The sequence below is a fragment of the Triticum aestivum genome, chromosome 2B, assembly GCF_018294505.1.
Source record: "Triticum aestivum cultivar Chinese Spring chromosome 2B, IWGSC CS RefSeq v2.1, whole genome shotgun sequence".
Classification (NCBI taxonomy): domain Eukaryota; kingdom Viridiplantae; phylum Streptophyta; class Magnoliopsida; order Poales; family Poaceae; genus Triticum; species Triticum aestivum.
In genome coordinates, this window is record NC_057798.1 from 442,071,557 (window position 1) to 442,096,688 (window position 25,132).

At 40.0% G+C, this 25,132-nt stretch overlaps 1 protein-coding gene across 3 annotated transcripts; it reads left to right on the top strand.

Moving 5' to 3' along the window:
* The first annotated feature begins 778 nt into the window (after window positions 1–778).
* LOC123045340 (protein MEI2-like 4) lies at window positions 779–9,132 on the top strand. Of its 3 annotated transcripts, none has more exons than XM_044468344.1 (14): window positions 779–1,234; window positions 1,808–1,901; window positions 2,548–2,889; window positions 3,306–3,706; window positions 3,788–3,946; window positions 4,128–4,244; window positions 4,324–4,472; window positions 5,342–5,433; window positions 5,514–5,975; window positions 6,238–6,877; window positions 6,984–7,068; window positions 7,164–7,232; window positions 7,508–7,687; window positions 8,541–9,132. In XM_044468344.1, the coding sequence occupies exons 3-14, from the start codon at window positions 2,646–2,648 to the stop codon at window positions 8,712–8,714; spliced, it is 2,772 nt and encodes a 923-aa protein (XP_044324279.1). In that variant the 5' UTR covers window positions 779–1,234; window positions 1,808–1,901; window positions 2,548–2,645; the 3' UTR covers window positions 8,715–9,132. The 3 variants fall into 3 exon arrangements, with proteins under 3 accessions (XP_044324279.1, XP_044324280.1, XP_044324281.1); XM_044468345.1 differs by having other exon boundaries at window positions 1,815–1,901; XM_044468346.1 differs by having other exon boundaries at window positions 1,818–1,901.
* The last annotated feature ends 16,000 nt before the right edge of the window (window positions 9,133–25,132 follow it).

The window sequence follows — 25,132 nt, forward strand, 5'->3', positions numbered from 1 at the left end:
CGGAGTCGGATGCTGTGATTTAGGTGTGTGTCACATTTTTTTTGCCGTGAATCAAATGATTTGCCCATATTAGATGCGAAAAATAATCATTTTAATTATTTTTCCTATATCTGTTATCTTTAATGTATTGAAAATGTAAATAGGAACAGCGTAATTTTCAAGGCAATCAATAACAATCAATGTTGCATTTTTAGGCTTGTTTGAAAATGCTAATAGTAGCTAGTTTATTTTGTTTGGAGACGTGATTTCAAATATACTACTCCTCACTAAACTGAATTTTCCCAGTGTTTTTGGAAGCAGAGTTCTTCGAACACGGAAGGTGGTACCAGCATAAACGTGCCAACCTAACAGCAAGAGCCGTCGAAATCCCCGGTGGTTCGGCGGCAGCAACTCCAGCGGTCCAGTCCCGATCGACCCCCACACAACTCGTACTGGTGAGCGTTATCCTGTCCCACACCAGACAATCGGAGAACGTGACCTCCGCGTCACCTCACCGCGCCAAGCCCCCACCCCTCCGCGAAATAATTCCGTCCCCGTCCAAACGCCGCTTCCCACCCGGGCCGACGCGCAGCCACGTGGGTCCCGACGTCTGACACCGACGCCAACTCACTGACACGTGGGGCCCCTGGCCCGGGTACATGTGCCGTTCGGCACGAACGGAATGGCGAAGGAGCTATCCGGCGCCGCGGTGGGGTGCGCCGCGGGTGAGCCTACCGCGGTGGGGACCACAGCGGGAGCGGTATATATAGGCCCCGCACCTTCTGTATCGCGTTTCCACTTAGTCCAATAAATAATATAGTAATACAGCATTTCGCCGCTCTTTTAATTAGATTTTTTTGGCCTTCGTCTCCGCTTCGTCTCGTCTCGTCTCACCACCGCCAGTCCACCACCAGCTAGCCGGAATTCCCTCGCCGGAGAGGCGCTGAGGCGGCATACCTAGGAGGAGGAGCGAAGAATGAGGAGTGGAGGGGTGCCCGCTGCCGCGCTCGCTCGCTAGGGTTAGGTGCGCGCGTGCGTGAGGATGGAGCTCGCTCTCTGAGCTCGCCTCGCCCCCCCCGCTGAGGGCATTAGCTGTGCCGTCGCTGCGCGCTGGGTGATCCGCCCTCCTGTGAGCTCCGGGGGAGCCGTTTTGGCTTGCGCCATGGAGCCGTCTCTTCCGGGCGCGGCCACGGGTTGCGTGTTGCGGTAAGCTCCTGGCCGCGACAAGCTGAAGCGGATCTCGACTGCCGATCTGGTGAGCCTACAAATTCTTCCGTTTCTACCAATTTTTTTGCGGGTTTTCATGCAAATTCAGGGTGCGTTTTGTTTTCGTGGAGAAAAATGGTGTTTGAATTCCTGGAGTTATTTGTTTGGGGGTAATTTTGTGCGTATTTTTCTCGCTTTGTGTGATCTGTGCTCGGGTTCGGGGGATACTTTGATGCGGTTGGGCAGTATTTTGGTCTCTTCTGCCTTTTTATTTTGATCACAACTTTCTTGTGCTCTTTCGAGCTCGTCGAGGACGAGGAGCATTAAATTTCCCGTCGTCTTTTGCGCTGTTTTATGGCTAATTAGTTTGGGAGCACAGAGTTCTGCCCGGAATTTTGCATAACCTTTTTTAATCGTTCAATTCGAGTTGTTCCGGTCCTAAATTTTGCAGAATTTCTCCAGTGTTCCGTAGCCGGTCTCGTGAGTTCGATTTTGGGTTCATGGTCGATCAAATCTAGGCCTCGGGACTGCATTTGTTTAGCAGTTTCTCGCGTTTATTCTTTGATCCGCTTCAGTCGAGCTACCTGAGGTGTTGAAACTTGGCATCTGTCTATCTTGCAAGGTGCTAGCAGGATGCCAGCTAGAATCATGGAGCAGAGGCACCACATGCCCCCATTCCACCTCCCCGTGGAGTCCGAATCGTCTTCTCCCATGTGGTAAGCCAACTGCAATAGCCATTATTGCCCGATATCCTTAAATGATGTCTAATGATGGACTGCATTCTTTCTTACTCTACTTTGTGGTAGGGGGTACTAATTGGTTCAGTTTTGGGGTGACTTGGTCAGTATCATTAACAACTAGACCTAGGTTAATTTCTTCATCATTATCGAATTCTTTTTATAGAGGCCTGTTAGACATTTCAGGCAGGAATGTTTTCCTGAGCATGTTAGTGACTACCTGAACATTCGTGTAATTTGTAGGTGCTTATTAGTTTATTCTTCGGGTAGTTTCTCTCGGACTAAATAAAATGTGACCCAGCAGAACACTGTTACAGTTTACGGATATGTGGGGGCATCCGAGGTTCCACATATGGGACAATTGATCGAGCAAGATTGGTGGATGTGTATCGTTGTTTCCAGGTAGCTTAAGGTAGCTGTCTTGCTATATATGGGTGAAGCAGCTGAATTGGAAGGCACATGGTCTCACAGGGGTGATTGGGTATCGATTATTGACAGATGCGCATGGATGCTGCCTACAATGATTCTTCCATTAAATAATTCTGATGTTGCTTCATCACTTCTCTTTGCGCTCAGTGTTTGCGTTCGTTTTTATGGCTGATTTATTTCTTGTTTTGAAAAACAGAAAAAATATACATTGATTTCGGGAAGTAGGTCTGCTGCATCTTCTCCGGTCGAAAAGCCAAAGGCTATTGGCCAAAGGTTGTGCATCAATTAGGGCTTATGGAGCCATACAAGTTGATGGACCAGAAAACTCCCTTTGGTGAGCGCAAGTTGTTGGGCCATCAAAGGCATGTTAACCTGCCGCCAACCCCCTGGAGGGCTGATCAAGATCCTCTACAACAACATGATTCATTTTCGAAGCCGTTGGCTTTATTTCCTAATGCTAGAAAGGGACATTTAAATATGACCCAATATGAGAATGGACTTTTCTCAAGCTCCCTTCCAGACATTTTTGACAACAAATGTAAGCCCTTGATCCTTGTCTCTTGCAGTTTTTATTTCATTTATTATAGTACTCCATAACACTGAACTATAAACTGCGTCCATCCGATATGGTACTCCTCCCTTCAGTTCATATAAATAATAGTATGTAGATAATGGAAAGGGTAAACAAAAGAAGATAAGGAAAATATTTTTATTTGCTTATTAATAAGAAGCTTGTTTGCTTTTATTGACTGTTTCACTTCAGTGAAATCTGAGCTTTTCTTGCTACATCCAAGTGAGAAACGAGACAATCTGGCCTGAGCTTTTCATGCTACATCCAATTGAGAAATGAGAGTCTGTCCTGTGCTTTTCATGCTAAATCCAAGTGAGAAAAGAGACAATCCGCAGTAATATTAGTGCTTAATATTAAACTACTTTTCATTTGCTGATGTGCAGTGAGACTAACACCTAAGAATGGCCTTGTTGGCCAGCCAGCTGAAAAGGAACTCAACCATGCAGATGACGAGCCTTTTGAATTAACTCAGGAAATTGAGGCACAAGTAATTGGCAATCTCCTCCCTGATGATGACGACTTATTGTCAGGTGTTCTTTATAATGTGGGTCACCCTGCCCGTGCTAATAACATGGATGACATTGATGATGATATATTCTCTACTGGAGGTGGAATGGAATTGGAAGCTGATGAAAATAACAAATTGCTAAAACTTAACGGTGGAGCCAACACCGGTCAGACTGGGTTCAATGGCCTACTGTATGGCGAAAACCCCTCGAGAACCCTTTCCATTAGAAACATTAATATCAATGTTGAGGATACTGAATTGAAACTCCTATTTGAGGTAAGTTTCATCTTCCAGCTTGACTTTGTCCCAACTTTGAAGGCAATATATTTCACCTGATAGCATTTATTTTCTTTGTAGCAATATGGAGACATCCGAACACTTTACACTGCCTACAAACATCATGGTTTAGTGATGATATCTTACTATGATATAAGATCGGCAGAACGTGCCATGGAAGCGCTTCAAAGCAAGCCATTCAGGCAGTGGAAACTTGAGACACATTACTCCATCCCAAAGGTATTTCCTTGATATAAATGCCATTCTGTCTTGATATGATGTGGTGCTTTGACATTACTTAATGTGATATTACTACGATGTTTGCTTGCCATTATTTGTTGTATTGGTACTTAATTGGCACTGGAAATGTATTTATACTTGCAAGGATGTTCACATTCTAATGCTGACTTTGTTCCAATAGGAGAACCCTTTGGAGAATGATAACAACCAGGGCACGCTTGCAGTGATTAACCTAGACCAGTCTGTAACTAATGATGATCTTCGTCATATATTTGGTGGCTATGGTGAAATCAAGGCGGTATGGGCCGCGCACTAACCAACTCTTATGTCAGCTAGTACACTACAGATACAGAGATACTAACTTCCTTGTTTATCAGATTCACGGGGCATCACAAAACGGCCATCACAAATACGTTGAGTTTTTTGATACCAGAGCAGCAGAAGCTGCACTTTATGCTTTGAACATGAGAGATATTGCAGGAAAGAAAATCAGATTAGAGCGCTGCTGCGCGGGCGACGGTAAACGGTAATACTGTGACCGTAATTTTGCGCATCTGTCCATTTTTAGTGCTTCTAGTGCCTTTGCTTTTCGAAGAGTCTTATTACACACCTTGTGTCGGCTACCCTTCATGAAGTTCTTTTTTCTCCAACACGCTTTAGAATGCTGTTATTTTTTATTAGAGGAAGGTACTGAGATGGCACAAGGTACAACCAATGAAAGCAAAAAATGAACAGAAAAACTAAAAAACCAGCAAACAAAAAACCAAAAAGGCTAAGAAGACTGACAAAAGCTAACCAAAACTAGCATAATGACCTATATATACCAATTAGGAAGCAAGAAACCTGAAGCCCCAGGAAGCAGCAGAATATGGCCGTCCAGTCGGTAGGAGCAACCTTCACAGATCAACTTTGTATAAAGTTATCTGGGTATCTGTGAATTGAGGAAGTATATAATTCAGCGGTGTTTATGGTCTTGCATATACTGTGAAGTTGGTAAACATATCGTCAATGGACATATACAGTATACACTGGGCTGATGCAATTCCTGTCTCTTCAATAAAATATGTTTTAGTTATTAAACACACAAACTTGTGATTGACTTTTAATATGATTTTTTAGAGTCGGCATTTGCACTTGAATTCAAAGTTGGTTGTATACTTGTATATTTCTCGTTTTAGGGAATTGTGCTTTGGAGTTTGGAGGAAATTGGGTAGGTGTAAAAGTCTTTACATATGATGTGCAGGAAGATGTGTTTTAGAACTTGATGCAGAACGTCCCCCCTATGGATTATTATGCTTGTCTAAACTTTATTTTTGGAGGAAGAAACAAGAGCATCTGACTTTCCTTATGCCTATTCTTACAACTGTGTTAGTAATGCTAGTTTTTGCACAACAGTCTGACGCTGCTTAGGCCTCCTGAGTTGGAGCAGGAAGAGTATGGTGCATGCAAGCTAGGAAATGCAAACAGTCTGCCCTCAACTTACTACGGTATGCAGTTTGATTTCAAATCATGAGACATATTTCTGCTGCTAATCGTATTTACTAACCTATGTATGGCATAATACAAGGTTCTGTCAACATGGCTTCCATGACTTCCGCTGGTCCTGAACATGGGATCTCTCGGGTTCTGCGTCCCAGAGTTCAGCCACCAATACACCAATTCAGGGAGGGAGCTTTCCTGGATGTTCCCTCAAGTACTATGCAAAGTATATCCTCTCCTGTTAGAATTGCAACTGCAGTAACGCATAACAACCGGTCGACTGTCGGTGAGAATGGTCATTCACTTGGAAAGATGGGTGGACAGATTAATGGACACTTGAATTATGGATTTCATGGGGTCGGAGCTTTCAATCCACATTCCCTTCCTGACTTTCGCAACGGCCAAAGTAATGGTATTTCTTGCAACTTAGGCACAATATCACCCATTGGAGTTAAGAGCAACTCTAGAACTGCTGAAGGAATGGAGAGCAGACATCTTTACAAAGTTGGTTCTGCTAACCTTGGTGGTCATTCTTCTGGTCATACCGAAGGTACTACTTTGGGTGCCTTATTTACTGATGTTTATGGAGACACACTGTTTCCATTAGGTTCATTTGCCATCTCTTTCCCTTCCAGTCATTTTCTTTGAAAATGTCAATTTTGGAAGAACATATGTTTTGATATGAATAATACAGAAGCTTTTATAGCTTAATGGTAATTGGCATAACCTAAATTATACTATTTTTGAGGTTGCAACTATTCTGTTTAGACAATGCAATTAGGCTTATATGGGCATGCCTTGTGTTCTTGTAGCACCCGGGTTTTCAAGAACTGGAAGCTGCCCCCTTCATGGCCACCAAGTAGCGTGGAACAATTCAAATAACTCCCATCATCATACCTCTTCTCCTATGCTATGGCCGAACTCAGGATCATTTATCAATAATATACCATCTCGACCTCCCACACAAGCGCATGGAATTTCAAGATCATCTCGCATGCTTGAAAATGTCCTTCCAGTGAATCATCATGTTGGATCTGCACCAGCTGTCAATCCATCAATTCTGGATAGGAGAACTGGTTATGCAGGGGAGCTGATGGAAGCGCCAAGTTTCCATCCTGGGAGTGCTGGAAGCATGGGTTTCTCTGGTAGTCCGCATCTGCATCAGTTGGAGCTCACTAGCATGTTTCCTCAGAGTGGAGGGAACCAAGCCATGTCCCCTGCACACATTGGTGCTCGATCTCCTCAGCAGAGGGGGCATATGTTTCATGGAAGGGGTCATATAGGCCCCCCTCCATCTTCATTTGATTCACCAGGTGAACATGCAAGGAGCCGAAGAAACGAGTCATGTGCTAATCAATCGGATAATAAAAGGCAGTATGAGCTAGACATTGAGCGTATAGTCTGCGGCGAGGATTCCCGGACTACATTAATGATAAAGAACATCCCAAACAAGTATACATCTGGGACTTTCTGATTTTATTCTAGTTTATGTGCAAGTGTCATTCTATTTGAAGTCACGCCATGTTTTGATGTTTCTATTGCCTTAATGGTATTTCAGGTACACCTCTAAGATGCTTTTGACCGCTATTGATGAAAATCACAAGGGAACTTATGATTTTATCTATCTTCCAATTGACTTTAAGGTGAATGGAGCTTTTGTAAACAGCTGTTGCATGTTTATCCTTGGTTCGACATTACTTGCATACAACGACCTAATGGTGCTCATGTGCATTTTCAGAATAAATGCAATGTGGGCTACGCATTCATCAATATGATAAGTCCTGAGCATATTGTTCCATTCTATAAGGTGAGAGTGAGATGTTACAAGTTATTAAATGCCGGCAGTGTATTAGATAGAGCTTCATGTTGACATTTTTATATGATTTTGCGCCCTCTGCTTTCCTTCCTCATTTCTTTTTCCATACCACCTGTATTACACTATCATGCTACAATTGCATGGATTTTGGATATCGCATGTCAGGTAGTCAGTAGTACCTTTACCATTTCTGGTTTCACGCACTAAGCATTATTTTACCTAATGTCAGTCGATAAATGAACAACATACATGCCTGTCTCTTTCAGATATTTCATGGGAAAAGGTGGGAGAAATTCAATAGCGAGAAGGTAGCATCACTTGCATATGCTAGAATCCAAGGAAAATCATCTCTAATTGCGCACTTCCAAAATTCAAGTTTGATGAATGAGGATAAACGCTGCCGCCCTATACTTTTCCACTCAGATGGTCCAAACGCAGGGGATCAAGTATGTTATCTGATTGTCCATATCCTTTGCTGCATTACTGTTTCTGTAGGGCACCTGACTGGGTACTACTAACTCGATGACCTGTATGTCTTATTGTGTGCCCATCCAATACATGATCGGTGAAGTCCACACACATATCTAATTTTATATCATTATATTTTTATTATCTTGCATCTGAAATTAAGCAGTAGGCCTTCTTACACAGTTTAGTATGTATTTCTTTTTCTTATGCTGCATCAGAGTTTTTCCTGAGTATTTCTTTCCTTCAGAATTGTATTGACGCGGAAAGAAATACTCAGGAAAAATTCTTACTAATTAAAATCCTACAAATCATGGAACACGATCCTCAATTCATTCTAAATCCTTTGAATCAAGGAGGTCCCTGAGGATTCAAGCATAGGCTCATAGTTCTTGTTTCCTAGTGTTGCTATGTTCTTTTTAATGATACATATAGCTGTATAGGCTCATCATATTCTTCGCATATGGTGGTGTTTGATGCACAATTGGGATACATTGTGGGTTAGGGAGCGGAAAATAAAACCATCTTGTTAACATTAGGCAGGGCTATGAGTTTGGAGTAGAGAATATAGTGCATACATGACAAGATTGCCCCTTGATAATGAGATAGGCTTTACTTTAATTTTGTGTGTATATATTTTTTGTATTTTTAACATTATTACTCAACCTGTCTAAAAAAAAAACCGTTCTGATTGGACTTCAAACTGTGGTATATGAAACTGCATATCCCATGCCAAACACCCCAATAGATTGAACTCATCCCACCCACTATTTCCATTCTTACCTCCGATCATGAGTCTGAACTGACCATGTTTTTGTTGTAAACTTTTCTCAGGAACCTTTTCCAATGGGAACACACGTCCGTTCTAGGCCTGGGCGATCCAGGGTTTTGAGCTGCGAAGAAAGTCACCGGGACACTCTGTCATCTTCTGCCAACAATTGGACTCCTTCCAACGGGGGCGGCCACGCTTCAGGCTACTCAAAGGAGGCTGACCCAACCACAGCTTGAAAGCTGAAGCACTAACCACAACATCAACATCCAACCTTTTTGACATTTGCAATCCCAGTTTTCACATTACCATCCTTTCCCACCTCTTTTTGCTTGTGGTGTTTTCGGAGTCTGTAGCTATTTAGTACTTTCTATGTCGTGGGCTACCAGAGGCTCCCTAGAGGCTGCAAATTTTGTCGCTGAGTAGAAGCAAGGGAACGGACGGAGGGTGCTCCCAGTTTCTCCTGAGCCTATATGCGTGTATTAACTGAAGGCCGTGGAAGGCAAAACTCGTGGGGAGCTCTCTGAGATTTTGGACTGTAAGGTGTAACCCAGCGTTGTACAGGGTTTCCTAGTAAGAATGCATGACGGGGACAGCCGACACTGTATTGGTGCTGTTGTATGAAAGGCAGGCTGTGCCCTGCAGCGTCTTTTGAAACTGTTTTGATGTTTAATTTCTTGTGCGTGTGCGGTGCTGCCGTGTTGTGGGGATCTCGATTTTGGGTGTCGGAATGAAGCCCCTGCGCGGTGCCACCGTAGCTGCTGCTGTTATTATTACTTTTTTTGAAAAGGAGGAATTCCTCTAGCCTCTGCATCAGTCGATGCATGCAGCAGCAATATTATTAAAAGACGTAACAAGGTCTTACTACCTCCGTCCTGATTTATAGGTCTCTTTTATAGTTTGTGCCAAATTTTAATCAAAGATTTAACTAATAAAATGTCCTAGTTTATAGGTCTCCTTTATAGTTTGTGTCAAATTTTGATCAAAGACGTAACTAACAAAATGTTAATGCATGTCAATAAAAATATACCATTGGATTCGTGTTTGAACATAGTTTTCAATGTAATAATTTTTATGATATGCATGAATATTTTGTTAGCTTTTTTATTTTTAATTTAAGAAACTAGTGTATTTTTCTAGTGTATTTTTTTTGAAGGCATAAGCTCCTATCTATATCTACTTTCCTTGAGCCGACAGCCATGCACCACCTGTGTCCGCGTTCCCGAGGGCACCCCTCTCTTTCAAGAGGATTCGCGGCATGTCAAGTCCTAGTAAGGTTCTTCGCTTTGCATCGAATTAAACCACTTCAATCTACGGTCAAAATTTGTCACGAAATACAATAGAAACCAATAAATCAAGACAGAGGTAGTAAGTTCTAAGGAAGCTTAAAACTGAGCACTAGGAAAAATAAATAAATCTGTAAAGTGCCACACCTGGCAAGAAAACGCCACATCCGGTGATAAAGAACATGCTATGATGCCCACCCACCTAGCCTATTATGAGCTCGCCATTCAAATCGGTTGAAAATAGCCATGCTATCATCTCCCAGCGGTTGCACCCAATAACCATAAGCTCCATGTAGTCTGCATGAGTGAGTAAGGACCACACATGGATCCAGGCTATAGCTCTGTAGATAACATGCAAAAAATTTAGTGAATTTTGTCCCATTAAGAATCATATCATTTCTAGTGTTTCATATAGCCCAGAATAGTGCACATATTCATATCCGAATATGTTTAGCTATGTGTATGTCTACTTTATTAAGCCACGTCTCAAATATCGTGTTTATGCGCAATGGGAGATGAACATTAAAAGTTATATGAATTGATCGCCATAACAATTTTGCAAGTGGACACTCGAGAAAGAGGTGTTTAATCGATTTATTTTGATCACAAAAACAACACCTAGGGTTACCCATCCAATTCCTTTTCATCAGATTATCTTTGGTCAATAACTCCTTTGTGGACGAACCACATAAAGATTTTGATGCGAAGCGAAACTTTAATCTTTCATATGTGCAAAGACCTCGACAATGGCCCGGAATAAATTAAGTCCAAATACATGAATTGCACAGAGAAAATTCCGTTCGTGGTTGACTTCCATCTAATTGTATCCGCCTGGTCTGAAAGTTGAACATCCATCAACCTAAGGACCAGGTGCAACCAAGCATTCCAACGTTCCCCTACAAGGGATCTCCTAAATTGGATATTAACTGGTACCGAATTTAATACTGTGGTGACATAATCCTCCTTACATTGCACAATATTATACAGGGAAGGGTATTGCAAAGCGAGAGGCATCTCCCCTAACCATGTATCCTCCCAGAATCTAGTAGTGGTATCATTACCAATTAGGAACTTCACCCGTGGGAAGAAAGTTACTTTTGTCTTCATTAACCCCTTCCAAAAGGGTGAGTCCGTTGTAGGTATTTATTTCGCAAGATTTGTACCCACATGCCCTCGGTCTCAGTAGATAGTCTGTATAGCCATTTGCTAAGAAAACATCTATTCTTTACCTCTAAATTTTCTATCCCTAACCCACCTTGTTCTTTTGGTCTACACATGATATCCCATCTAGCCAATCTGTATTCCTCTTGGCCTCATCGCTTGGCCAGAAGAATCGGGATCTGTAGAAGTAGAAGTCTAATCTTTTCCGTACCACTATCGGTACTTTAAAAAAAGACAAGAGGAACATCTGCAAACTCATCAAAACCGAGTTAATCAAAACCAACCGACCTCCTTAAGACATTAGCTTGCCCTTCCAGCAGTTTAATCTTTTTTTTAAATCTATCTTCTATACATTTTTATTCTTTGTTCGTTAACCATCTATGGTGAATTGGGATCCCTAGATAACTAAATGGTAAGGATCTCATTTCACAACCAAACAAGTTTTTGTAGTCGTCTTGTTCTTCTTTAGCTCTCTCAAAGCAGAACAATTCACTTTTATTGAAGTTGATTTTTAGTCCAGACAGTTGCTCAAAAAGGCATGGAATAAGCTTGATATTCCTAGATTTTGTAAGATCGTGTTCCATGAATATAATAGTATCATCCACGTATTGTAGGACAGAGACGCCCCCTCTACAAGATCGAGAACAAGTCCTCCTACTGGGCCACTCTCTTTAGCCCGACTAATAAGTACTGCCAACATATCTGCTACGATGTTAAAAAGCACAGGAGACATGGAATCCCCCTGTCGGAACCCCTTACATGTCTGGAAATAATGACCTATGTCATCATTGACCTTTATCCCGACACTGCCTTTTTGTACAAATGAGTCCACCCGAGATCTCCAAGCTTCATTGAACCCCTTCATATGTAAGGCTTGCTGAAGGAAGGGCCATTTGACCTTATCATACGCTTTTCCAAAATCCACTTTAAAGATAACACCATCTAGTTTCTTTGAATGGATTTCGTGCAACGTTTCATGTAAGACTACAATCCCTTCTAGGATTTATCGTCCTGGCATGAATGCAATTTGAGTTGGTTGCACAACCGAATGGGCTATCTGAGTCAACCTATTCATGCCAACCTTTGTAAAGATCTTAAAGCTAACATTGAGAAGACAAAACGGTCTAAACTGCTCAATGCGAATAGCTTTCACCTTCTTTGGCAACAACGTTATTGTTCCAAAACTGAAACAAATTTAAGTGACCATCGAACAAAGCATGGAACATAGGCATAAGATCTCGCTTTATAATATGCCAGCATTTTTGATAAAATTTCACCGGGAACTCATCTGGCCCGGGCGCTTTATTATGCTTCATTTGTGTTATTAGTTCGAACACCTCTTTCTCAGTGAAAGGGGTAGACAACATCTCATTCTCTTCTAAGTTGAGTTGTGGTATGTCTCCGATCACACTCTGCTGTCTCCATGTTGAATTAAGATGTGTTTGCCAAGTCATCTTCATTTTTTGTCGCCAAGGCAACTACTTTTTTACCCATGACAATTAGTAGCTATTTCCTTGTTTTTGTCACATGATGGTTTAAGATCTCCTATTTTTTCCAATGTACTCATGTAAATTCTCCAAATTAGTCTAGCCCCAAATCAACCAACGTCAAATTATGTTATGTGCCCATGGAAAATTATGTTTGTTCGTCTCCATGTTTGAATTAAGATGTGTTTTCCATGACATCTTCATTTTTTGTCGCCATGGCAACTAACTTTTTGACCCATGATAGTCCGTAGTTATTTCCTTGTTTTTGTCACATGATGGCTTAAGATCTCCTAATTTTTCCATCTTTCTTGAAAGAATAAATCTTCTTAATTTTGCCACGTGCCAAATTTTGCCATCTCTTTCAAAGAATAAATCTCCTAATTTTGCCATTTGCCCATGATAATTTGCTAAATTTGCCATCTTTTGGTAAAAAATTAAATTTCGTAAACCCCCATGTGCCTTCCAAAACTTGCCATGCTTTTTTAGAGAACGAAATTCTTTTTGGATAATGAAAAATTTAGTTTGTGGGAACATGACAAATTTGCTCTTATGTACCATGGCAAATTTACTTTGTGTATCATGGCAAACTTTTTTTGTGACCATGGAAATTTACTTTATGTATCATAGCAAAATTTCTTGTTTTTATCATGTCAATTTTTTTTTGACCATGGCAAATTTATTTTACCATGGCTTTTTTACTTGTTAGACCATATTGACCAATTTTTGGAACATGGCAAACTTGTTTTCACAAACCATGGCAAATTTAATTTTATGTATCAAGGCAAATTGTTTTTCATCATGGCAAATTTATATTTTCTGGATCACAGAAAATTGATTTTTTTTACCATGGCAACTTTATCTTTTCAACCATGGCAAATTTATTTTTGGTGCGATGGCAAATTTATATTTGGAGCATGGCAAACAATATTTTGAACACATTTTTTTTACCATGCCACATTTACATTTGGATGATGGCAATTTTTTTTACAATGCCAAATTTATTTTTGCAACATGACTTTTTTTACTTGTTGGACCTTGGTCAATAACTTTTGCAACATGGTCAATTCTTTTTGGAACATGACAAGTTTGTTTTACAAACCCAAATTTCCTTTTTGTGCACATTTCGTTGAACGAACAACGGTAATTTGCCATAATTTTATTTATATTTTTGAACATACCATGGGAATATATGTTTCCTAAGACTATTATAATAATTGTTCTTTTTTAATATATATTTTTGCCATCATCTAATGAAACAACGTATTCTAAAGAATCTGACGAAACAACGACAGCCTAGGTTCAAACATAATTGTTATGTTTTCTTTGTTTTTGTTTCCAAGATAGGGAAGATTTAGTTCTCACGTACTGCAAATGTAAATTTTCTTGTACAATATGTGTTTGGCGTGTTTTTTTTACTATCATTGGGTTTTAAGACTATTTTTTGTTGGACGATCAATGTCACTTTTTTGTGAGGAGTCTTGTCAAATCGCTGATGGGCCATGGTTCGATCTGGTCAGGTTCTTGAGCGAACGTTTCTCTCATCCCCCCAGGTCCGTGGCGAAGGGTCGGGCACCCTATGTCTCGCTAAATGCGAGACAATAGGATATCTCGCTTGAGGCAGCCGCCCAACTCTCCCCAACTAGGCCGGTCCAGCATGAACACGGGCTTTCATCGTTTTTTTGAACATTTTCTTTCACATTTTTTATTTCATTTTTTTGCTTTTGTTAGTATTTCGAAATATTATGAATATGTCTATTACAAAATTCATTTTACAGAAAAGTTGAAAACTGTTAATCATGAATTTAAGAAATGTTAAACATGTACAGGAAATTAGTTTCCGACGCAAACGAAAATATACAATGTGTATGGAAAAAAGTATTAAAGAACAATTTCTTTCATTATTTTTTAAAAAAATGTTCGTTATGCATTTAAAAATATTAAATGTACATAGAGAAAATGTTTATGATGTATATGATTTTTTTTCTATGAAAAATGTATCAAAAGATGTACAATGTGTTTGGAAAAAAGTAGACATAAACTATATGAGCTGAAAAAATGTTAATCATGTATTTGGTCAATGTTAAACTTTTACATATTTTTTGTGATGTATATAAAAAATGTACAGTGTGTATAAAACATTAGACATAAATAATATATGCTTCAATTTTTTTAATCATGTATCTGGAAAATATTAAAAGTCTACATATTAAATGTTCTGATGTACACAAAAAATGTACAGTGTTTATGGAAAACATCGAAAATAATATTTTACAAAATCTTATTCATGTATTTCCAAAATGTTATTGGTCTATAAAATATGTTGCTGGTGTGTACAGAAAAATGTACAATGTGTATTGAAAAAATAGACATAAAATGTATAAGTTGTCAAAAATGTTAATTACGTATATAAAAAGTGTTAAATGTGTATTGAAAAAATATTCTTATTCTATAAAAAAACTGTACAAAGAAATGAAAGAAACACAAAGAAATAGAATAAAAAACATAAAAAAGGAAAAAATAAATAAACAAAAATAAAAGGAAAGAAAACCGGTACAAACTGTGAAAGAATGAAGGAAAATGATGAAAACAGAAAGCGGATGACAAAATAAAAGAAAATCAATAAAAAACGAAAGAGGAAAAAGTAGAAGAAAAACACCGGAGGAAAGCAGCACATAGAACGAGTGAGCGAGCGACGGCACGAACGAGCCAGCCCATATGCGTGAGACCAGTGTTAGGCGCCGGCGCGCCGGCTCAATTTTTTCGGCTGGTCACACGCTAGCCGTCGAATTAATCGCCCCCTAACCGTCAGATCTGGTCGATGCTCGTTCTATTCTCCGCCCAGGTCGCGTCCTTCGTTGGTGTTGCGTCCTCCAGCAAAAATGATGGTCGTCATGGTCCGCCGTGGTCCACCAGGCCGCGAGCGAGGTCGGCACCCATGATAGCATGGTGCCGCCGGCCTGGCTCGTCGTCGTTGACCCGCACCGCTCCAGCGAAGAAACCATCACCTCAGCCCCAAAATAGACTTCGGTGGTCACTTGAAGTAAAATAAAAAACTGGTTCCAGCAAAAAAGACATCCAGTTCCAGCAAAACAATCTTAACAACTAGGAACTCTAGTAAAAGGTTTGAAAGCAGAAATTCACTCTGAATCTAGACAAAATTAACTCAGGTTCAAGCTAAAAACATGTTCAGCAACAACCTAACCCGGTAGCTGCCAAGAACGTTGTTGGTCAGATGAAGCAAAACAAAAACCTAGTTCCAGCAAAAACAAACTACAATCCTAGCAAAAATGACACGAACAACTAGAACTCCGGTAAAACGTTTGAAGCAAATATTTACTCAGGTTCCAGCAAAAAAAAACTCAGGTTGCAGCAAAATTCGTGTCAGCAAACAAAACATCCTTTTAGCTCCCCAAAACCGCTGTTGGTCAGATGAAGCAAAACCAAAAACCAGTTCTAGCAAGAAATAACTACAGTTCCAGCAAAAACGACACGAGCAACTAGAAACACTGGTAAATGTTCAAAGAAAAAATTTACTCGGTTCCAACAATAAAAATCTCCGCTTCCAGCAAAAAACTCGCATCGCAAGGAAAAAAAACAACCTTGCAGCTCCAAAAACGCCGATGGCAGCTTCGGCGTTGCACAGATACAACTCCGTCGTCGAAAGGCGCAGCTGATTGCAGTACCAAAAGCTCATCCGCCTCATCGCTGGCTGTGGCAGCACTAACTCCAGCGCTAAGGAAGCAGGGTTACACTGCCGCGCTGCGCGGCTCGCAGTAGTCAAACATTAGGCGCCGCCGCAGCTGATTCACCGGTGATGGGGAATGGAGCTGCGTGCCGCGCCGACGACTATGTAGGAAAAGAAAAAAAAGGAGCACAAAAGTGTTTGGGGGCAGAAGAAAATGGGTGGAGGAGAGTGCATCGTGATTGATAAGGTAGCGTCAAGCGGTGTGTGGGTCCTAGCGCTTTGCACTGCGCGAGCCAAGCTACCAACGCAAAGTTCAGCCGGCGCGCCGACCCCAAGCGTTTTCCTATGCGTGAACCTTTCAGGCGAGATGGAAGCAAGTCTCGCCTTTAGCAATATATACTTCTGTCGCGAAGGACCTCCCATTTCGTGACCAGCGCGCCGAGTATCAACCAAATGTACACCCGTCACCCGCGCACCGCACCAGCATCTTTTGGGTTGGCCCATGTGTGGGACAAAAAGCTCCCTATTTTTTATTTTCTTTTCTGCCTTTCAAATTTTGTTTTATTTCTTTGAAAGAATTTGGGATTTCTAAAAAAGGTGCAAATTTCCAAAAAAATTGATTTTAAAAAATGCTATGAATTCAAAAAATTCATAGGAAATCATAAAATGTTTGCATTCAAAAAATGTGCATGATTTTGAAAACAATGTTTGGCAAAATAAAAAATGTTCACGCATTAATTGTTTTTCATGAATTTGAACAAATGTTCGCGAATTAAATTGCTCCCCAAATTCAAAAATATGTTCATGACTTTCAAATATCTTTCCCAAATTTCGACAAAAATCCATCGATTAAAAATATTTGCTTATTCGAAAAATGTTTATGCAGTTCAAACAATGTTCGTTAAAACAAAAAATTATTCATGAATTTTTAAAAAAGTTCCCAAATTTCCAAAAATGTTCATTGATTAAAAAATGACCGGCGATTCAAAACATTGTTCACGAATCATGAGTTTCAAAAAATGCTCATAATTCTTTTTAAATCGTCCTGAATTTGAAAATAGTTTATGATTTTAAAAATGGTTTCCCATTTTGATTTTTTTTATTTCCAGATTTCAAGAAATGTTCACAATTTTGAAATATGTTTGTAACACGAAAAAGGAAAGGAAAAAATGAAAACAAAAACGTTAAAAGAAAATAATAAAAAGTAATAAACAATCAAAGAGAAAGGAAAAACTAAAAAAATGAAAAAAGAAAGGGAAGAATGAAAATGAAAAAGGTAGAAAAAACACATAGAAAGAAAAACCTGAAAGGAACTAGTAGGGCTGGCCCAAGTGGATGTTGCGAGGAGCGAGGAGGTAGGCACTAGGTCACTATTCAATTATCTACACGCCAAATAGGACTGACCTGGGTGAACTTTAGACATATAGTGCAGTTCTTGTATTTCAGGGTGGGTCCTCCTCCCTCCTTAACTCTTTCAAAAATGCCATGAGGTGTCCGTAATTTAAATTTGTAGAATGTGTTTGGTGTGGCCGCGAGAAGGTGAGCCGCCGTCCTGTGTCTAGGGAACGTATCCGGTGCACCAATGCTTGTGGTGGTACAGGTGCATTGGACATCATAACACTTTTTAAAAGGTTCCAAAAATATGAAAAGAATTGTGAACATTCAGACAACACTAATGTTTGTTGTCGTGAAATTTCAAATCAAAATTTGAATGACATCAATGTGATAATGGGCCAAATCTAAAGCCCAACTTCTACTACGTATTATTCAGTGTTAAATTTGACATTTTTGTATATAGAGCAATGTATCAAATTTTGATTTTAAATTTTGCGACAACAAATATTGATGTTGTGTGAATGTGCTAAATTTTCCCACATTTTTGGAACATTTTAAAATGTGTTACAGAGGTCTGGTGCACCTGTAGCATCATAAGCACCGGTGCACCAGATATTTCCCCCTTATGTCCAAGTTGGAAGGGTCAACATCACAGAGGGCGATCACCCAAGTGGGTGCTGTATATGCGTCAAGAATAGCACTTGTGAAGTCCTTTGTGTTGTCCCTTTCTAATAAGTTTCTATCATACATTATTTTTATGTTGCTGCCCACCATGGGGAATGGTGGAGGCCGGCGATGACCACATTTACTCCTCTCCCTCCATGGATGACCTATAACACCTAAGTGGTTCAAGTCCTTCCAATACACAACTTGCGTACATGTTATACAGTCTAGAGGAAGCAGATGAAGGAAGAAGAGAGGAACAGACAAACATGAAGCAGAAATGAGTTCATGTTTCTTCGTAAGTTCACGACGTTGGAGCTTCCCGACCTTTTCCTTTGTTTCTTCTTTTTCTTTCCTTCTGTTCGTTTCCTTCTCCTTTGTATTACAACCCACTAGTTTTTTATATTGTGAGACGATAATCACCACCCACTAGATGGGCCTAAAAAACAACCAGGCAGAGGACCCCTTGCTTTACGCCAGAAATATATGCTCGGATCACACACATTTCATATCTAACGCTCATTGCTCCACATTGTTGTCAAAATGCACAGGCAGCAGACGGACGATGCCATCATGGTCCCGCTTTGTTGTGCAATGGGTCGGCCCACCTGGACGCCTCATGTGCGGCCACCTTACATTTGACACCTAGGAGGTCCTAGGATCACAGTCACGACCAAGACTGTTGGGAAATGTTGTAGAAAACAAAAAATTTGCCCTACAATCACCTAGGAACAATATGAAGATGCATTAACGGTTTGGATTCGATCGTTACCAACTCCGAGTTGTAGCAGAAGAAGATGAGTCGGTGTAGATCGTACTTATAGTCCCTCGAACCGTAGATGAGCGAACCCGCGAACCTCCCATGAACAGTCCCTCAAACGGAAGACCGAAAGCATGACCTCTCTACGAGTTGCAAGCGTACAATCTTCATGATTCGGCAGCGCTTCGCCGTCCAGAGCTAATCATCGCCAGAGAATTAGAGGTAGGAGATTAGTACCACACTGGGCTTCTAATTGTGAAGATTAGAGGATCTAGGTAAAACTCTAATTGATCAACTAGGACCAACTAGAACTAGAACTAGAGAACTAGAGAACTAGAGGAGGCTCCAAAACTTGTGTGTTCAAAAGTGCTAAAAGTCTCTAGTATATATAGGTTGGAGTGGAGAGGAGGGGTGGCACACAAGGGGGGAAAGTCCACCCCCCTTGCGCCGGCTATGGGAAGGGGGAATCCCTCCCCAATTCGGCCTCCCTCCCACCTTTCTAATAGGAGAAGGGGGCACCGCCCTTGTTGGGCCCTTGTGGCCCAAGTTGCCTTCCACCTCTTGGCGTTTTAAGGGCCGTTTATATTTAATTAATTATAAAAGCCCTCTGACAATTACTAGAGCCTTTTATTAGTAATTTAACATCTCAGGAAACATTTCCCACCTATATATTATTTATCGTAATACCCGGTATTGCCCGATAAACTCCGAAACCCTTTCGTTGACCCCCAAACGCTTCCGGTTCCTCTCAAAACTATTTTGAATATTAACGGAACTATTTAACAAATAAATCCTTGATAGTACTGTCAACTAACACTCAATAGATCATGATTACCTTAAGCTTGTGACCCTATAGGTTAGGTAAAACATAGACATGAACAAACCCCCTTTGTTCAATGTCCGATAGTGGAACCGTGGACGTCCATATCGATCCCTATGATGACATGAATGACACTCGTGTGAACCTTTGGTTATTATGTGATATTCCGTATGCTCCGCGATACTTCATAAAACCCGAGGTGAGATGTATCCGTATCCTCTTGAGTCATACACATGCTCACTATACCGTTCTCCTCATTACCAGTTTTGTTCTTCTTTCTCGTTGATATGTTACGGCGTCCCCGTGACATAGTCAAGTGTGTTTGGCCAGATTATGATGGATGTCGTCACACCAAGAGGGACCTAAGAATATCTCAATTGTCGGAGGAGCAAATTCCACTCTCGAGCTATCTAGTCCCTTGTCAAACTTTCTGATGAGCGTGTAAGTTGCCGTTAAGGTCACTGCGTTATAGATGACGTCTGAGCAACCCCAAAGCTCATTGTACTATAATAAGTGACTACGATACTCTCATGGTCTAAAGAACAAAAAAACATGTTAACACTCTGTGTTATATCAATTGATTTCAGACAATTGATGCCTGCAAGCCAAACAGGGTAGTGTAGCACTTTCGCAGAAGTATACCAATGAGTAATCATCCCAACGAAGAGCGGAGGAGAGTATTTATAGGTAGAGTTTCTGTCACACACTAGGTGTCACAATTCTTATGTGAAGTAACTGCTTGAGATTCTGCAAATATCATTACTATCCTGAATCATGAATAAATTAGTTTGACCAATATAAAGGGAATTGTAGTAACAACTAAAAGAACTAATAAAGGTAAATAACGTGAATAAAACTACCGTTGGGTTTCTTGCAATGAAGAGATTAGGTGAGGAGAGATTTCAGCTCATAGCAAGAATTTATATAATGTGCCAATGCGACGGTAATACCAGTTTGCATTTGATATACGTGTTCTATAGGCGATTCTCCCTAGGGTTATGAAACTCCACTAGGGATTATATTTCATTCTTTGATCCTACTTCTCCATTGCCACAGAGTGGTCGCTTCCACAATTAAGGTCCTTAGACCGGAACCAAGCATTAAGTTCAATGGATCACCTTTATCTCATCTTGTCTTCGGTCCTCACAGATATATCCGCCTGTCACGTCAGAGGTCACAGATTCCCTAAAAAATACATGTTACCTATGTAGGTCTGGATATAATGTTGCCTGGGCCCTTACATTGGACAACACACATAGAGTTCACCACAACATAGCAATATACTAGATATATCATACTACTACGTATGCAAATGGTGACATATAGAATAGGAACAATTTAATGTTACCACTTACCTACATCTCCCACACCTAGCGGAATTACTCACACATAATAAGAGGGGAATCAATCACAATGAATATAAAACCCATGAAAACCATATCGATAATACTGTGAAGATCCACAATAAGAGGAAATGGATAATTCAAATAGTCTTGATCTCCAGATGAGATTGAGTAAAGTTACAATTGTTCTCCCAATTGGAATTCCTATTAGAATAATGAAAGGGGCGATGATGATGATGGACATGAAAAAACCAAAGACTAAGAAGATCTTCGAAAGTTCTTCAGATCCTCCCTTCTCCCGTTCTTGGTGATGTGGCGGTGGCTAGGGTTCTCTGCTCCCCTCGGACCCTTCATGTAAGTTGCTTGTACAGACATGTGATACGTCTCCAACGTATCTATAATTTATGAAATATTCATGCCATGTTTACAACAATTTTATATGGTTTTGGTATGATTTACATGGAACTAACCCGGACTGATGCTGTTTTCAGCAGAACTATCGTGGTATTGTTTTTTGTGCAGAAATGAAAGTTCTCCAAATGAGCTGAAACTTTTTGTGGATTTTTTATGGACCAGAAGAGAACCATTGGGCCAGAGCAGCACCTAGGGGGTGCCCTAAGGGGGGCACAACCCACCAGGGCGTGCCTGGGCCCCCAGGCACGCCCTGGTGGGTTGTGCCCACCTTGGTGGCCTCTCGTACCCCTTCTTCACCCTATAAATTCCCAAATATCCCGAAAACCCTCAGGGAGACCCTAGATCGGAAGTTTCGCTGCTGTAAGCCTCTGTAGCCACCGAAAACTAATCGGGAGCCCATTCCGGCACCCTGTTAGAGGGGGAGATCATCACTGGTGGCCATGTTCATCATCCCGGTGGCCACCACGATGAGGAGGGAGTAGTCCACCCTCAGGGCTGAGGGTTTGTACCAGTAGCTATGTGTTTAATATCTCTCTCTTGCGCGATCTTGAGATGTCACGATCTTGATGTATCATGCGCTTTGTTAACGTAGATGGATCATATGATGTTTCTCCCCTCTCTACACTTGTTGTGATGAATTGAGTCTTTACCCTTTGAAGTTTTGTCTTGTCAGATTGAATAATCATATCTGAGAACACATGATATATGTCTTGCATATGAATACCCGTGGTAACAATGGGGTATTATTTTGATTCACTTGATATATGTTATGGCACTCAACTTGCGAATTCCTGAGGTGATATTGGGGTAGTCTATGCATAGGGGTTGATGCACGTTTTTATTATCTTTTCTCCTTGGGGTCCCCTTGTAGTTCTTTGTGTGGATTGAGTATTATGAATCTTAAATTGTTTGATACATACCGTATAATTAACTCACGGGTACTCGCGGTGATATTGGGGTATCTAGGTGACATTAGAGTTGGTTGATATGTATCATATGGTGTTATTTTAGTACGAACTCTTGATTAGATCGATCGGAAACAATAGCTGCTGTTATTTTAGTATGAACTCTAGGATAGATTGATCAAAAAGAATAGCTTTGAGATAGTTTCTTACCCTACAAACAATTTCTATCTTTTATTCTCCATTGATAGGAAATCGGGAGTGATTCTTTTGCAATGAGGGATAATCATATGATCCAACTATGTTAGCATTGTTGAGAGATTGCACTAGTGAAAGTATGCACCCTAGGCCTCATTTTCCATCATTGCAATACCGTTTGTGCTCTATTTTACTATTTACTACCTTGTTGTTTTTTATTGTTCGCACTACAAAAACTCATATCTACTATCCATACTACACTTTTATCATCATCTTTTCGCCGAACTAGTGCACCTATACAATTTTCCATTGTATTGGGTGTGTTGGGGACACAAGAGATTTCTTGTATTTGATTGCAGGGTTGCTTGAGAGAGACTACCTTCATCCTATGCCTCCCACGGATTGATAAACCTTAGGTCATCCACTTGAGGGAAAATTGCTACTGTCCTACAAAACCCTGCGGTTGGAGGCCCAACACGTGTCTACAAGAATAAATTTGCATAGTATACATCAAGCTCTTTTCTAGCGCTGTTGCCGGGGAGGTGAGTGCTTGAAGGTATATCTTTAGATCTTGCAATCGAATCTTTTAGTTTCTTGTTTTAGCACTAGTTTGGTTCATAAAAGAAAACTATAAAAAATGGAATTGAGGTTGCATCATATTATTGATCATCTTTATGACATCTTTATTGAAAATGATGGTTCAGAAAATTGTGCTCAGTTGTTAGAAGAAGAAGTCAATAAAATGTTTGGCACAAATTATTTGAATGATGAGCATGATTGCAATATTGTTAGTATGAATTCTTTGAATATCCATGATGTTAATGATGATTGCATTGGTCATGATAATGATGTCTCCTATAAGAATGTCAATTTTTGTGGAGTGAATTGGGAGTGCAAAAGAACACCAAAGAGGGAAGATAGATTTAGTAAGAAGCATAAATATTTAGAAACGAAAAAGTTGCAAGAGAGGCTAGATGTTTGTGCTGAAAGATTTAATATTTTTCGCCATCCTTGTGAACTTTGCAATGAACATGGTCATTTTAACCTCCAATGCTACTTGTTTCATCATCAAATCATGTCAAAAAATTATAACTTGATTTCCCTTGAGCATCATAAAGAGCTTAGTCTTCTTTTGGGGTATGAAGAAATGAAACATATAACTGAGGGTATTCCAAAATTTAATCTCAATAGATTTCTTGATTTTGATCTAGAGGAAATTTATATGTTTTGTGCGGTAACTTGCATTGAGAATCCTTATATTGCCAAATATCTAAAGACAAGAAAACAAATAGAGTATGAAGAGAGTACTAATGAAAGGGAAAATATTTCCCAATACCCTCCTAGTGTTTATTATGATGAATCAGGTAACGAGGAGGAGCTTCCTATCCAATCAATCTCTTCAACAAGAAGCTCGAAAAAATTGATTAAACCCACATGTGAGGTGGTGAAGAAGAAAAAGAAAAGAAGAAAAGGTAGAGCTAAAAAGGTAACTCTCCCAAGTAATATTGCTCCTATCACCATTGTGCCTCATGAAAGTGAATCAAATATGTTGATGGAGGATGATGATATTGAGTATGATTTTGTGATGCCTAATACTTGTTGTAATGATTATGCTTGGGAAGACAATCATGTCTTTTATGATCTTGAATATCTTTTTGGCACTTTCTTGGAAGAATATGATAATAATGTTTGCTATACTATTGGTGCCATTCATGCTATTGATAAGAATGATTATGATGATGCAAAACCACAAGCTTGGGGATGCTATGTTTGATGAGTATGAAATGTTTGAAGATTTATTTGCTGAAAATAATGCTTGTCCCAAGCTTGGGGATGCTTTGCATAATGAATATGATCCTTTAATTCCTTATACTTTCGATAAGAAAATTTATTATGATGATAGCATGCCTCCTATTTATGATGATTACAATGATGAAAGTGGGTTTGGAAGAGTGTCAACTCTAGGTAGTAGTGATCCCACTATTTTGGAGGGTGTTGAATCTTATTACAATATTGATGAAAGTGGATTTGGAGAGGTCATGACTTTATTTAGTGATACATCCACTATTTTGGAAGAGATTTCACTTGATTATGATGAGAACAAAGTTGCTACTTATGATGATTATTATGATGACATGTATGCCATAGAGAGTGATAAATCTTCTATGCTTCTGGATCATGAAAAGAATGCTTAATGTGATGGTTATATGTATGAATCTATTCATGATGCTACTGAAAATTATTATGAGAGAGGAACTTATGATTTATGATGCTCTTGTTACGTTTCAACTTTTATCTTTTATGCGAGCATCATTGAAATCATCATGCCTAGCTAAAATGCATTAAAGAAAAGCGCTTGTTGGGAGGCAACCTAACACTTCTACTTACTACTTTTGTGTCTTCACATGATTAGTCTACTGTAGTAATCATGTTTTATTGTCTTTGTTTCAATAAAGTGCCAAGTAAAGTGTAGGATCGAAAGTATGTCTAGAGGGAGGGGGGATTAGACTACTTGACCAAATAAAAATCTAGCCTTTTCCAATTTTAAGTCTTGGCAGATTTTAGCAACTTTACACAAGTCAAGCAATCAACCTACACATGCA

Excerpts from the sequence above, each read along its gene's own strand:
- LOC123045340 (XM_044468344.1), top strand. The coding sequence starts at position 2,646 with ATGGAGCCATACAAGTTGATGGACCAGAAAACTCCCTTTGGTGAGCGC. Across the intron at positions 4,245-4,323 it reads GCTATGGTGAAATCAAGGCG|ATTCACGGGGCATCACAAAA; the intron begins GTATGGGCCGCG and ends CTTGTTTATCAG. Across the intron at positions 5,434-5,513 it reads TCTGCCCTCAACTTACTACG|GTTCTGTCAACATGGCTTCC; the intron begins GTATGCAGTTTG and ends GCATAATACAAG.